Source organism: Pelobates fuscus, chromosome 1 (assembly GCF_036172605.1).
Source record: "Pelobates fuscus isolate aPelFus1 chromosome 1, aPelFus1.pri, whole genome shotgun sequence".
Taxonomy (NCBI): domain Eukaryota; kingdom Metazoa; phylum Chordata; class Amphibia; order Anura; family Pelobatidae; genus Pelobates; species Pelobates fuscus.
The window spans coordinates 174,136,658-174,150,965 of record NC_086317.1 but is presented as its reverse complement, the minus strand read 5'-3'; the positions used below and the strand labels follow the sequence as shown (position 1 = coordinate 174,150,965).

Genomic DNA, 14,308 nt, shown 5'->3' with positions numbered 1-14,308 from the left:
GTGCTAGCTGTTACTTAACCTCACATTTAAGAGCTGACCAACATATCGCTCAACACCTGGTTAGCAAAGCGCATAGCTCACTGTTACTCAGGAATGCTGATAACAATTCCCCTTCACATGTGACACATACCACTCCAAGTGCACAACTTTTTTATTATGTCCTCACCCATAGCGGCAGGCGCAAAGCCAGACTCACTTGCTATAGACACCCAAGCATGTAACTAACATTCCCTTTCTCTTTACCAGTAAGGTAGTTCTGTTGGGCAGATGCCCATATATGTTTACGTTTGCATCTTCTATTACTATCGTTTTGTTTGTTCTTTAATAGCGTGTCAAGTTCGAATACTAAAGACAAAATTGTGTAGCCTTCACTACTCTGTCTTATACTATAGCGGCAGGCTCAAAGACAGACTCAATTGCCATTGAAACATGAGCATGTAACCAACATTACTTTCCTCTTTATCATTAAGGCAGTTCTGTAGGGCTGAGGCTCACTTATGTGTATGTTTGCAAGTATATCTTAATATCGTTTGTTATTCATATTGTGCCAAGCTAGAACGCTAAAAACAAAAAATTGTGCAGTCATAATCAATGTCGTAGCTCTGTTAATGAATAATGGCCCGTTACTGCTGAAGTGACATCACCGGCATGTATGTACCATTCCTCCTGCACTCAAAAAAAAAAAACTTAAGCGGTTTGATTACTTACACTGGGAGTGTGTCAGGATACCTCTTGCTTTACACCCACTATAGCTGTCTATTGTTATGTTTAAGGGTATTCCTTTAACATAGTTACGTGCCTATTTACGTGTCGTTATCCCAACATAATTTTTATCTTTGTATTTTTTTATAACTGTGTAGCATCATCCTTACCCATCTTCTGTGTGCTTGATTGTAACTGTAGTATAGCCATTAGCATGGTACCTTATGGTATGATTTGGATTTCAGCAATGCACCGTTGTTATTACAAGCAGACTTTGGTTCTGATGTACATATGCAAATTTAAACAAACTGACACATTCACAAATTGTTTAATGGGGTCATAAACCTCTTATTTTGTGCATGCATAAGTGAAGCAAATAATGATTTCTTTAAGTTCTGTGGAGCGTATTTTCCCCCTCTCTTCTTCCTCCCATCAGAATGAGAAATTCAGTAAAAACATACAATTTTAGGGAACAGAAACTATGCTTGTAATATATAAGCAGACGAGACCATGCACGTGCACAGGCTCAAAGTACATTCTCACTTTAGAAAGTGCTAGCAGTGACTAGTAAAACTTAGATTTCTGGATTGTAATTGCCACAGATTATATCTCTAGCTCAGTCTGAGAGAATTATTTACTAAACTGTGAACTGTTATGAATTGGACAAGAAATAGCAAGTTTTAGACCAAAATAGCCAAGCTGAACCATAACCTGAGTTGAAGAGATTTTCCAGTGTGCTTTTGTGGCCTAGAATTTGAATTTCCCTGGAGTTAACAAATAAACGCCTGATTTCTGCATTTTTTTTTTTTTTTCGTTTGTGTTTTGGTAACCTATTACCCTATAGTGTTTTTCCTATTGGTGGTGTTATCTTACACGTTATCTTTTGAGTGAATTTTTTTTCTTTCTTCATGCGCCCTTTTCTAAATCCTCTTTCCCCTCCATTTTTTCTTTTCCCATGCATTCTCCTGATTACTCTCACATGTGTCAACCTGTTTTCTCCTTTGCATGAGCCTTCGTGTTTGTTTTTGGCACATTTTTCTTCTGCCTCTATGCCCGCTATAAATGCTGTCATTTCTGGTGGTGATGGCATAACCTGTGTAATATACAAGCCATACTTATGACTATTTAGAATACATTTTTATCAGAATGTTTAGCTGGTTTATTTACATTTATTTTTCAAATTCCCATTTCTTTGATTTTAACTTCAAAAGGATCATGCTGGATTCTCAGACTGATTCCAGCATCAATTGCCTTGGAAATTCCTTATACTTAACCCTTCAGAACAGCGAGGTTCGCCTACCAATGTTTTTATTAAATATAATTTCCAACTTCATTTCTATTGTCGTTCCCACATTATTGGTTAATTTTAGTATGTCCATTCAGTCGCAATATATACAGCAGCAAAATATACTTGGCACTATAGGTTATGCCTATGTTGAGCACTGCACGGTCTTAAATAAATGTTCTACATTTGTATTCTTCCAAATAAGACAATATTGCCGTGTCTCCACAGAAAATTTTTATTTTTAATTCACCCTGAAGTGGTGAGTTCAGAGACTGATGGCACCAAGTGACCGGCCTCTTTTGCTGCTTCATAATTTTGACTCTGATAAAAATCCAAATCCAGAGTTATGAGTAGTCACATCTTATCTTTTTTTCCTCCTGACTGGTTAATTGGGGTGGCGGGGTTAATCTAAATTAAAACTTAAACTAATAGAGGTCAGTAAGGCAACAGAAACACCTGAGTAAAACAAATGAGGCTGCCAGCCGCAACTTTATCTTGGCCGGCTCCCAGGAGGCGATTGGCAGAGAATTAAAGTCGCTCTGGTGTTCTGTAAAGGTGAATGATGGCCGACACTTGTCAGCGCACAGCGTCTCCACAAATGTTCCAGATTGCAGGACTTCCATGCCAACTGCTGCCATCCGTACCTAGTGAATGCGAACACGAGCAGTTGTCAACATCTGGCAGCACAGCAAGCAATGGGTGCAAGGCTGGGAACCCTGCAGACTCTAAATATGGTGCTGAGAGCTGTGGAGGCTTTAATCACTTACCGCTCCTTGGCAGCAGGCTACAACAGCATATCCCAGCCTCGTTCATCACATGCAGACATCTGCTGAGCTGTAAGGCAGCTACACATTCATTTTCTTTTTCTCCACACCCCTCCCCCTTTGCTTTTTCTTCCCCCCCCCCCCCCCCCCCCCACTTTTCTCTCTCTCTCCCTCTCTCCTGTCTTCTTCTCTCTATGCTTTCCCCATTGCCCAGCTCCTCCCTTGTTCCATTCCCCTACAACAGTATTTCTTGGGAGAGATGATCTGTAAAGATTACCACTTCAATGTGTGCTAGTAATTGTAGGGAAGAGGGGGCCCCTGACAGACACAGCATAGCACCTGTTCAGCTGACCGGGTTAATTTCTTCTGTTGAGTGGTATTAGGCAGAGATTCAAGTTGAAGCCAATTCAACAATAAGGATAAAGAAAATTGCTGTATGTTTTCTGTCACCTTCTACGTTAAATTGAATGCTTTTCCTTTATTTGTCAGAGCAGTAAGCTCGAGATGAGCGTAGCATTTAGATACTGTAGAATGCAACTCAAACAAAAGATTTTTTTGGGGGTATGCTTCACATCTTCACGAGTCATTGTTGGTGGAAATGTTTGTATTTCAAAAGCCTATTTTTGTCATGTTTTTGTTGTATGATCGTAAACGGTGATCACAAAAGGACATTGGTGCAGTTATTCTCTGTAGTTTTTAATCCTGAATCCTGTTTACATAAAGTAGGAATAAGGATACTTTTTAAAATAATCTTATTTAGCATTTTTGTATTGTCTGTATTCCATACATGTTCATGAAAATCTTGGGTCCTGTTTTGTGGTGTAGTATACAAGATACCTGTTCTCCTGGTGTAATTTTACAGTTCCTTTGTTTTTGATCAGCCGAAACCATGTAGGAATAACCACAGCTATGGCTAATCACTATTCAGAAGCATTGACCGTTAATGTGCATGCTTGGGCTCCTGCTTTGATCTCCAGGCTGTACTCGCACTAAAGGGGTTAAAAGCATCTTAATTCAGTCTTCACACATCAGAGCTTATTGCTCAGCATGATTTACTCACACTTCCTAGTTAATTATTAGACGTAGAGAGACACCATATATCACTCTCAAAAAAAATATACTGGGTTTTGAGAACAGAGATTTCTATTTTGACTAATAAATTCAGAGCATAAAACTTAGCAGAATGATGAATGGAGCTTTAGGCACCTGTTTCCAAGAAAAATGTAGTCTTTTCATTTTATTTTGTTTCATTCAAGGTGTTCTGAAATCCAGCATGTACTGTCTTTGTGAAAGTTCTCCCTCTACCAAAGGGCTTGGATTTGTACTATAAGGACTACATTTTCAGGAAATATGATTCCGGTTAAAGCTTGACAAACCCTAGAAATCAGAGAACCATGGTTCCTAAAGACATTCCTGTTGGCACCTATTTGTTCTGTATACTCGTGATGGAAGTGGCTATTCATTCTAATTGAGTGTCTATTCTTGCATTAGGTTGTGTAACTTTGTTTTTACACAGTTATAAATTATCACTTTTATAATTTATCACTAAATAATCACTTTTTCTTTTCAGTAGTTTTGTTTCTTAGGTCAATACAATCTTATCTCTGGATGCCAGTTATTTGTTTATATATTTTTTACTATACTTTTTTTGATCATATTTTTACAGTGCACTTTATGCTTTATATTTTTTGCAGGTTATGCTTGATATTTTTTTTTAACATAATGAAACGCTTCTTACACAGTCAGGGTAGAAACCTGCAAAAAAAAATATCCCCTTCAGACATTGGAAATTATATATAATACATTGCAATCTATTTTACATATGAGTAGTAGTTTGTTTTTTCACTAAAATAACTTTAGCTTAATGAACTGGTTTTGGTCTCACTGCTCAATTAACTGCCATTTAGGAATTAAAGGGACACTGTAGTCACCAAAACAACCCTAGCTTAATGAAGCAGTTTGGGTGTATATATATCATGCCACTGTAGTTTCACTGCTCAATTCTCTGTCATTTAGGAGTTAAATCACGTTGTTTCTGTTTATGCAGCCCTAGCCACACCTCCCCTGGCTGTGATTGACACAGGTGGCATGAAAACAAAATGGTTTAATTTTTAATCTGATGCAACTAACTTTAAAGGTTTTTATCTCCTGCTTTGTAAATTGAACTTTAATTACATACAAGAGGCTCCTGCTGGGTCTAGCAAGCTATTAACAGAGTAGGAGATTAGAAATTTTAAGTTAAACAGAATTTAAAATAAAGGAAGTGTGAACATAAGATGACTCTTTACAGGTAGTGTTTAGGAAGGGGCTATGCAAGTCACATGCAGGGAGGTGTGACAAGGATTGTATAAACAAAGTGATTTGCTTTGTTCTGACTTCCCTGAATTCTGGTATCCTTGACTATTTACTATTCTTTGCAACTGTCTTTCGTTCTGTGTTCCGGACTTCGGCTAGTATTTCGAACATTCTCTGGTACGTTAAGTCCGGCCATGTTAGGGTCCAGTTAGACGTTATCCTCATTCCTAAGTGTGATACTAATACTGCGTGTTGGATCAATTGTAATACTGACAGTGGGTAAAGTTTTCTGCATTTTAAATGGATACAATTGGAAGGAATTGAGCCCCAATTAATAGATAATGAATGAGAAACGTGTCTGCAATTTGTAAGTAGAAGCGGACGCAGACTGGCAAGGAAGAGGCACCACCACTCAGAAGCCTCTTGTTCTGGCCTATTAAAGAATAGACCTGCTGAGATTTGTGGGAAATATCTAATCCCTAGTTTTGCAGTTCAGCTCATCACGTAGGCCGAGTGGCACTGCTTTATAATCTGATAGTAATCATACTGACGCTGTGTTTAGGGTTTATAAAGTCTGTTTCACAGTTTTCTGATCTGGGGTCAGTAATCCCTGATTGGCCAATAAATACCGTATATACTCGAGTATAAATCCAGTTTTTCAGCACATTTTTTGTGCTGAAAAACCCCAACTCGACTTATACTCGAGTCAATGTCTGTATTATGGCAATTTACATTGCCATAATACAGACAAGGGGCTGTGTAGGAGGGGGGCTGGCAGGAAGCTCTTACTTACCTCTCCTGCAGCTCCTGTTAGCTCCCTTCTCCTCCGCGCCGGTCCGGTCAGCTCCCAGTGTAAGTCTCGCGAGAGCCGCGGGGTCAGAGTGCGGCCGCGAGATTTACACTGTGAGCTGACAGGGGAGCTGACCGGCGCGGAGTAGAAGGGAGCTGACAGGAGCTGCAGGAGAGGTAAGTAAGAGCTTCCTGCCAGCCCCCCTCCACTGAACTGCCAATGCCACTGGACCACCAGGGAGTGAGAGCCCCCCTCCCTGCCATGTATCAAGCAGGGAGGGGGGCCGAAAAAAAATATTTAAATTATAATAAAAATGCCCACCACCCACCAAGGCTCAGCAAAACACATACACAAACACGCACTGCACTCATACACACGCACTGCACTCATACACACGCACTGCACTCATACACACGCACTGCACTCATACACACGCACTGCACTCATACACACGCACTGCACTCATACACACGCACTGCACTCATACACACGCACTGCACTCATACACACGCACTGCACTCATACACACGCACTGCACTCATACACACGCACTGCACTCATACACACGCACTGCACTCATACACACGCACTGCACTCATACACACGCACTGCACTCATACACACGCACTGCACTCATACACACACACTGCACTCATACACACACTGCATTCATTACATACACACACACACACTGTAAATATTCAATTAATATAATTTTTTTTGGATCTAATTTTATTTAGAAATTTACCAGTAGTTGCTGCATTTCCCACCCTAGTCTTATACTCGAGTCAATAAGTTTTCCCAGTTTTGGGGGGTAAAATTAGGGGCCTCAGCTTATATACGGGGGTTGGCTTATACTAGAGTATATACGGTACACAAAATTGCTGCTCTCATGTACAAGCTGGATAAATCGGTAGTAAAACTTGTTACTTTTTAACAAACCAGTTCCATAGGGCAGGTCTATAGTGGCAGCCATCTTTGCAAATAAGTGCATTAATATGCTACTCTTGGAAGAAAATCAGGGTGCAGGGTACTCTCTTCACTTTAAGCTTTGCAATGATGCAAACATGTTATGGTGCTAAAAGTGACTTGTAAGCAGAATCGGCACACAGAGAAACTATTCATAGAGTAAAGCATATGAGAGCAGAAATACAAATAGTATCCTCACTATGGGTATCTGTTATTTGAACAGCCGTGGTGAAAAATAGCACTTTACTAAAAGGCCAAACATGTCTTGAGAAATTGTTTCTTTTCCAAAAAGCAATAAGGAACTGCACTCAATCCCACCACTCTGAGCCATGATGCAACCAAGCCAAGACCAAGCGCCAGGTCCCAAAAACAATAAGCATGAAATACAAAATGGTTCAGGCACTCCAAGGTTCAGAAGTGTCAAATTTATTATAGCCCAATGTAACGCAACGTTTCGACCTACACAGTCTTTGTCAAGCTTGACAAAGATCGTGTAGGTCGAAACGTTGCGTTAGATTGGGCTTCAATAAATTTGACACTCCTGAACCTTGGAGTGCCTGAACCATTTTGTATTTCATGCTAATTGAGAATTTGTTTGCCCTCCGGTAACAATGGCTTCTATTGTGTAAGTGCTTTTTATTTTTTTTTATTTTTTTTTTATGTTTGCCTTTTTAAATATATTTAGTTTAGCATTTCAGCTCAATACAGGTGTTTACCTATAACCACACTTGTTTCAGCATTGTGTTCATGTTTATTACAAATTGTGAACGAAAGCATATCTCTTTGATTCTACAAAGAGAAATCAATCTGATATTGTTGCAGCTCAATGAATAATGGAATATCTTGATAAATTCATAATAATCCCTCAAGAGATTCCCAGTTCCTGACTTCTGCAAAGAAACTTTGCCATGATCACTTTATTTTAAGATTTTTATGTTACATTGCACTTAAATTTCACCCAGTTCTGTGATCCAAAATGGTCATTCATTATATTGACAATGTATTTAAAATAAACACCTCAACAAACAAAAGCTGTATACTAGCACAGTTGTGCAAGTACACAGGTTCACAGCAAATAAACCCCAGCATTTAGGAGGTTCTCATTCGACTCCATTTGCTCTGCTCTTGTTTGCTGTGATCTGCTAAGCCACTGACCACACATGGGCAACTGTGCTCTCAGTGGGGTGGAGAGCGAGACATCCTTCCTACTTACTCATGTGGCATCCAGACAGTGCACACAAAACTTCTTCCTAACTGTGACCGAGCCATGGAGGCTGGCTTAAAACTGCAGTGATATTTATTTTTGTTTGCGAGTGGGTAAATGATAATCTCTGCACCAAAAACTTTGTAACCGTGCAAAGCTATGATGCCAAGAGTGACTTTTTACGTATTAACAATTTTATCCTGATATTTAGGAGAAAAAAATACACATTCTTTCACTTAACCTGGCTTTTGTGCAATTTTTTGTTTTTGTGGGATGGGAATTAAGTTTTTTTTTTTTTTTTTAAGCCAGTGCTGTAATAGCAAGGTAATTTTTAAAATCTATTTATCAATATTAAAGGGTCACAATAAGCACCTACACTACTTCATCTCAGTGGTGCGTTTTTCTCTACCGCAAGGTAAAACAATGTTTACATTGCAGGGCTAAACACACCTCCAGTGGTGGTCTCTAGATAATGCTAGAACAGAGTCAAACTCTGTTCTTAGTATTCCGTAACATCACACATTGCACAAGGATGTTGACATTTCTCTCCGTACAGTGCAGGCAGTTGTGATGTGAGCACTCTTTCCTTTTACTCAGAAGCACATGCGCTTTTTCTCCTTAGTGATTTTCTGTAGGAAGCATTTCATTTGACAAAGTGATCATCAAGCCTGATGACATCAGTGGAGGTGGATTTAGTTGCAGAAACGAGGCTGGGTTATAGGTGACTAAAGGGTTAATTTCATTGATTTTTTTATTTTATTTTTTTTTTAACTAAAAAGGGCAGCCATGAAATATAAAAAAAAAAATAAACAAATAAATCCCTCTAACTATTAAGGCAAAAACCCTGCACGACTTGCTGCTACAGTGGTCTGCTCACAAGTACATTAAAGCAATTATATCTCACCTTGTTACTCTTGTTAAAGCTCTGTATTATAATATTTCTTCCTGAATTAATACATATGACATATTGCTTATCTTATTTATATATTTTTTGCATTAAAATCAAGAGGGGTGACCAATCAGGTTATTTTGAATTTCTTCATCAAAGGAGTTCATGTCAACATGTTCCTTGATTTGAGGTCTCTCTGCCCATGCAATATAGCTAAAAAAAAATAAAAAAATACAAATAAACTCACAATGCTAGAACTGTGCACCATAGCTAACGTTTGAATGCTGCTCCCTTTTATCATATGCATTATCTTGCACACATACAAGTACATAGAGTGTAATTTATCCATGTGTAGAATAATATAATCTTACTCAATGCCTACCTAAAATGTCTTCTTCTACAAGTACGCCATCACCATCTGCAATTTAAGAATATTTATTTATAAAATATTTTACCAGGAAGGATACATTGAGATTTCTCTCGTTTTCAATTATGTCCTGGGAATTTCAGATTGCATTACTAGGCATCTATGTTCATGCCATCAAGCTGGTGTGTACAGGCCATCAACTTTAAGCTTGTTTTGCTACATATATTTTAATCATTTTTATTCTCACTGACACAAGTCATATGGGAGTCGCTGTGTATTTTAACCCTTTTCCTGCTCTGTGCAAGCAAATATATATTCTTACTTCTTGCGCCCTTTAAGCTCTTTAGAGGGCACATGGGTGGCATCTTGTTCTTCCTTTTTTACCTAGATTTGGTAATCAAAAACATTCCTATCCCTATTTCTAACATAGCATTTAAGTGTCTGCACCAGTGTTTGTTCTTATTTTCTGCATTGTTCTAAGCATATAGAGCTGACCGTGGTGCTGAAATGCAGCACATGCTGTTGGCAGCATCACTGCTTCCTGACTTGAATTTGGAATGCTTCCACTTGTAACAATACAGTAGTCAGCAGACTGACTTCCTCTTCTCAGATGAAAGTAAAGGAAGGGGGGGGGGGGGGGGGGGGAGGAGGAAGAATCTATTGCATTTACATGTTAATACAAATTCTCTATTGTCATCCTCTGTAGAGCTGCAGGTTTTAGTTTTGTATAATGTGACATGTACAACAAACAATAGAATTGCCTGGTAACTAGTTTTGAATCCATAAAATGAACGTTCTCAATAAATGTGTATATTTTAGTTTCTGCGGCTATTAATTAACTAGGAAGGGCTCAGTGATTGTACTAGCGTGATCATCTTTACAGTGGCCTTGTCACCCCCCCAAAAAAATCACAATTCTGTAACATGTAAAAAAAAATATGTAAAGTGCTGATATTATGTAAATGGTGGCCAGTGCATTTGAGTCTGATTATGCGTTGTATAGGAATATGATTAGTTTCTGTTTGATAAACATTAATTCAATCAGATTACAAAGAGAATGAGCAGTTGGAGCTAAACTAAGCTGCACGCTCATATTTTTGTATTAGTTTTTCTCTTAAAACAAACTAAATTTTGATTTTGCATTCACCTAGTAGTAGCACATACAGTTATTACCACATAACAATTACCATTTTCATTAAACTACTAATAAGTGAGCTTTTTTTTTTTTTTTTTAAGGAAACTGTAATGTGCAGATTTTCTGTTTTATCTGTGTTAGGTTACGTTTTTGTTAATGTATCTATTTACATTTAAAGTTTTGAGAATCTGAACTACAAAAACCTAATTACTTGTTAAATCCTAGAATAAATGCAATCCAAAAGTAGAAATTCTGGAGGAGCCCGCCAGAATGATTTGTATAATCCCATCTAGGTGGTGTTCGGCTTGTTCCTGCCATTTAGATGCATATGTTACCCAGCCCAACCGTCTCAATGCCTTAGTTAATCTGCTTATCTTTAAAAAAAAAAAAAATCCATTAGATGTGTCATTATCAGTGGAATCCTAATTTGGTTGTATTAGGGTTAACAATATATTTGCGTACATCAAGCTTCATATTCTTTAAGTGAAACTCTCACTTCCTCTTATGTTTTCATATGCATTTTGTTCGGTATGTAAGTAAAGGAGTCGGTGATAAAGGGCATCCTTGCACAGTTTCTAAGCTCATACTGCAGGGATCAGATGGCCTACTCATTAATCACAATGCTTCTGTAGATGTCAAACATTCTGTATAGCGCATACATGGTGTGGGTAATCTGTGGAGATCAACAAATGAGGGTAGCATGTCATTTGCAGCATTTTTAAAGATTTGTTCATTGTGGTTTTTTTGTCAAATAAAGTGGTTGAAGATTTGAACAGCAGTGAACGTTTAATTCTGGACGAGGGCTCATTGGTTAGTAGCATGTTCACTTTTACTTTTTTTTTAGTAATGCATTAATTGCACAAGTATTGCACAATTTTGCATTGCTTCCCATGTTCTCAACTGTTGAATCTGGAAATGAATACATTGTAGTGTTTTTTTTATTTTTTTTATTTTTTTTGGTCCGTCCTATGTCATAACTCTACAATACTGCTCAGTTTTACAGCTCTTTTAAGTCCGTCACAAAAGGAGGCAGGGTTTTTTTTTCCAGTGTATACTACTTATTATTCATATTTTTCACTTCGTCCAAAACTATATATGAACATTAAAGGGACACTATAGGCACCCAGACCACTTCAGCTTATTAAAGTGGTCTGGATGCGATGTCCCTTTTGCACCAGAGAACTGCAATGTTTACATTGCAGCACTAAGTCTGCCCTCAGTGGCTGTCTACCAGACAGCCACTAGAGGGCTTCAGGAATCCAAACGGACTTTTGGTCCGTTATCTGACGCTCTGCATGAGGACCTCCAGCATCAGATTTTCTCTATATGACATTAACCCCGCTCGTCAGGGGCAGAGCTTCAACCCTGTGCCGATGGACATCGGTGCTGGAGTCAGGTAAGTAAATAAAGGGTTTTTAACCCTTTTACGTGAGGGAGGGGGGAGATAGAGAGGAGGCAGAGGGATTGGTAGTGCCAAGAATACATCTTTGTATTCCTGGCACTACAGTATCCCTTTAAGCATGTTGTCATTGATAACCATTCTTGCCTATGCCTATTCTGCCAGGCTAGGTAGGAATCTTCACTGCAAATCCTAAAAGCAAAGGTGATTGCTTGTGCATAGCTTGTGATAATTATCACTAGTCCCTTCCCAAATTCTTTCCTTAATGCGTAGAGAAATACACGGTTTTCTTAAAGGTTAGAATCGTTTATTCATTTCATACTATTGATTTAGCTAGCTCATTATGTAGGTGAAATGTTATCCTTTTCTAACGTTACTTGTAATGTAATTTAGTTTTTGTAACTGTGTTTTTAATTAGGTAAAAATTAGCTTAAAGGGACATGCATCACATTTTTTTTTAAAAACAAACATACAAATCAAAATAAAGCATGAAAAACTTTCAAAAGTATGTCATAGATATTTATAAACTTTATGACTGAAGTATCTCAAATCTTCCCTCGCCACTGATGAGTTCAAATTCAGTTTTCTGGCAGATAGGAATTTAGCCCTGATTAGTGTGCTTCCTGACCTGCAGTGGAGAGTAGGACTTGACATTTGCCATATGTGTGTATATATTTATTATTTTTAGTGATGGGTAATGTACAGGTTGCCAACATGTAGCTTTAAATATGACAACCCTACATAGGTTTTTGAAAGGTTCTTGCAGCAGCAAGTCACAAAGTTTTTGCAATACACAGCTAATGCTGGATGTCTCCCTAGTGAGACTGCCCCAGTCATTAGATTGCTGCAACAAAATGTTTAAAGGAACATGTAACAAAAATTGTATTTCTGATACTATAGGTGGGAAACACCATTTAGGTGTCAATTCAAAGTAGTTTACCTTTTTTACAGTGCTACGTGGGTCTCCTTACGGTTGGCTTCACCCACGCTTTGTCTCCTTGTTTGTTATTATTATGATATTTATAGAGCACCATCAAATTCCGCTGCTCTTTGCAATGGGTGGACGAACAGACATGTAGTTGTAACCAGACAAGTTGGACACACAGGAACTGAGGGTGAGGGCCCTTCTCAATGAGCTTACATGCTAGAGGGAGTGGGGTAGAATGACACAAAAAGGTAAGGATAGTATTAGACTAGTGACAGTTGCAGAAGAGGAATCAGTCAGGAGCTATTAACAGTTTAATTGATACGCTTTTATGAAGAAGTGGGTTTTTAACGATTTTTTGGAAGGGGTGGAGACTGGGTGAGCATCTAACGGAGGAGGGAAGCGAGTTCCACAGGAACGGTGCAGCCCTCGAGAAATCTTGAAGGCGAGCATCAGGGGTGGGAGTATGGACAGAAGATAGACATAAGTCTTCAGCAGATCGTAAGGGCCTAGACGGGACATACTTGTGTATAAGGGAGGATAGATAGGTGGCATTATGTAGAGATTTGAAAGCAAGAACCAGAATTTTAAATTGAGCTCTATATTTTATAGGAAGCAAATGTAGGGACTGACAGAAGGGTGAGGCATGGGAGGTGCGAGCGGACAGGAAGATGAGCCTCGCTGCCGCATTCATTATGGACTGTAACGGCGCAAGTTGGGAGCACGTAAGACCACTGTTGATGATCTCAGCCAATCCAATGTTTTCCCATAGGAAATCCAATGTTTTCCCATAGGAAAGCATTGGTGGGCTAATGCACACATGCAGCAAAATGCCGGGCTGCGCCAATCAGCATCTCTTCATAGAGATTCTCTATGAGGAGTGATCAGTGTCTCCATGCAGAGCGTGGGGAAACTGAATGTCAGTGTTGCACATTATATTGTCCTTTTAAATCATTTGGGATTATAATATTACTGTTAAATTCCAAATGATTTTCTTGTGATTTGTCCTTTTTCCAACTTTTGAACTCTCCATTACATTACATTTGTAAACCATAAGTCAAGCATAAAAGGGCAAGTATACTAACAAGCATGATGTCAAAAAACCATTTCAGTGTTTATGCAGTTATGTGTGCATTCCTTACCAGTCTTTTGCATGAGAAAAACGTTAAACAAAATATTAGACAGTTATGTGTACCAGGTAAAAAATAGAAGCTAGTAGAAAGCCTCCTTTATTGCTCAGTTCTTGATTCTTTTGATATATTTTCAAAGAAAAATATTTTGCCTTATTTTTTTAAACACTTTTATTGTAGAGCAAACCTTATTACTTTTAAAACAGCTGCAGTTTTACTAGTGTGTAAATTTATCGTTCCTAATCTTAGGTGGTGTTTGATTTTCATATTTGTTTCTCAATCTCTTGTAGCTGCTCCGTGAATTGATAGAAAGAAAAACCAGCTCCATGGATCCCAATGATCAAGTGGCAATGGGAAGGTGAGAATGAGGCATTAGCCGTCTTTTTGCCGCCAGTATTACTGTCCCTTTCACCGTTCAGGGTAAAACAAAAGTACGAAAGCTCACAGGTCAAGCA

General features: G+C 38.5%; 1 protein-coding gene across 1 annotated transcript in view; it reads left to right on the top strand.

Annotated features, from left to right (window-relative positions):
• AATF (apoptosis antagonizing transcription factor) overlaps positions 1-14,308 on the top strand; it is a 156,075-nt gene that overhangs the window by 77,975 nt on the left and 63,792 nt on the right. The window contains exon 9 of the mRNA XM_063444396.1: positions 14,144-14,211. Within this exon, the coding sequence (XP_063300466.1) occupies positions 14,144-14,211 (68 nt within the window). The remainder of the gene's footprint in view (positions 1-14,143; positions 14,212-14,308) is intronic.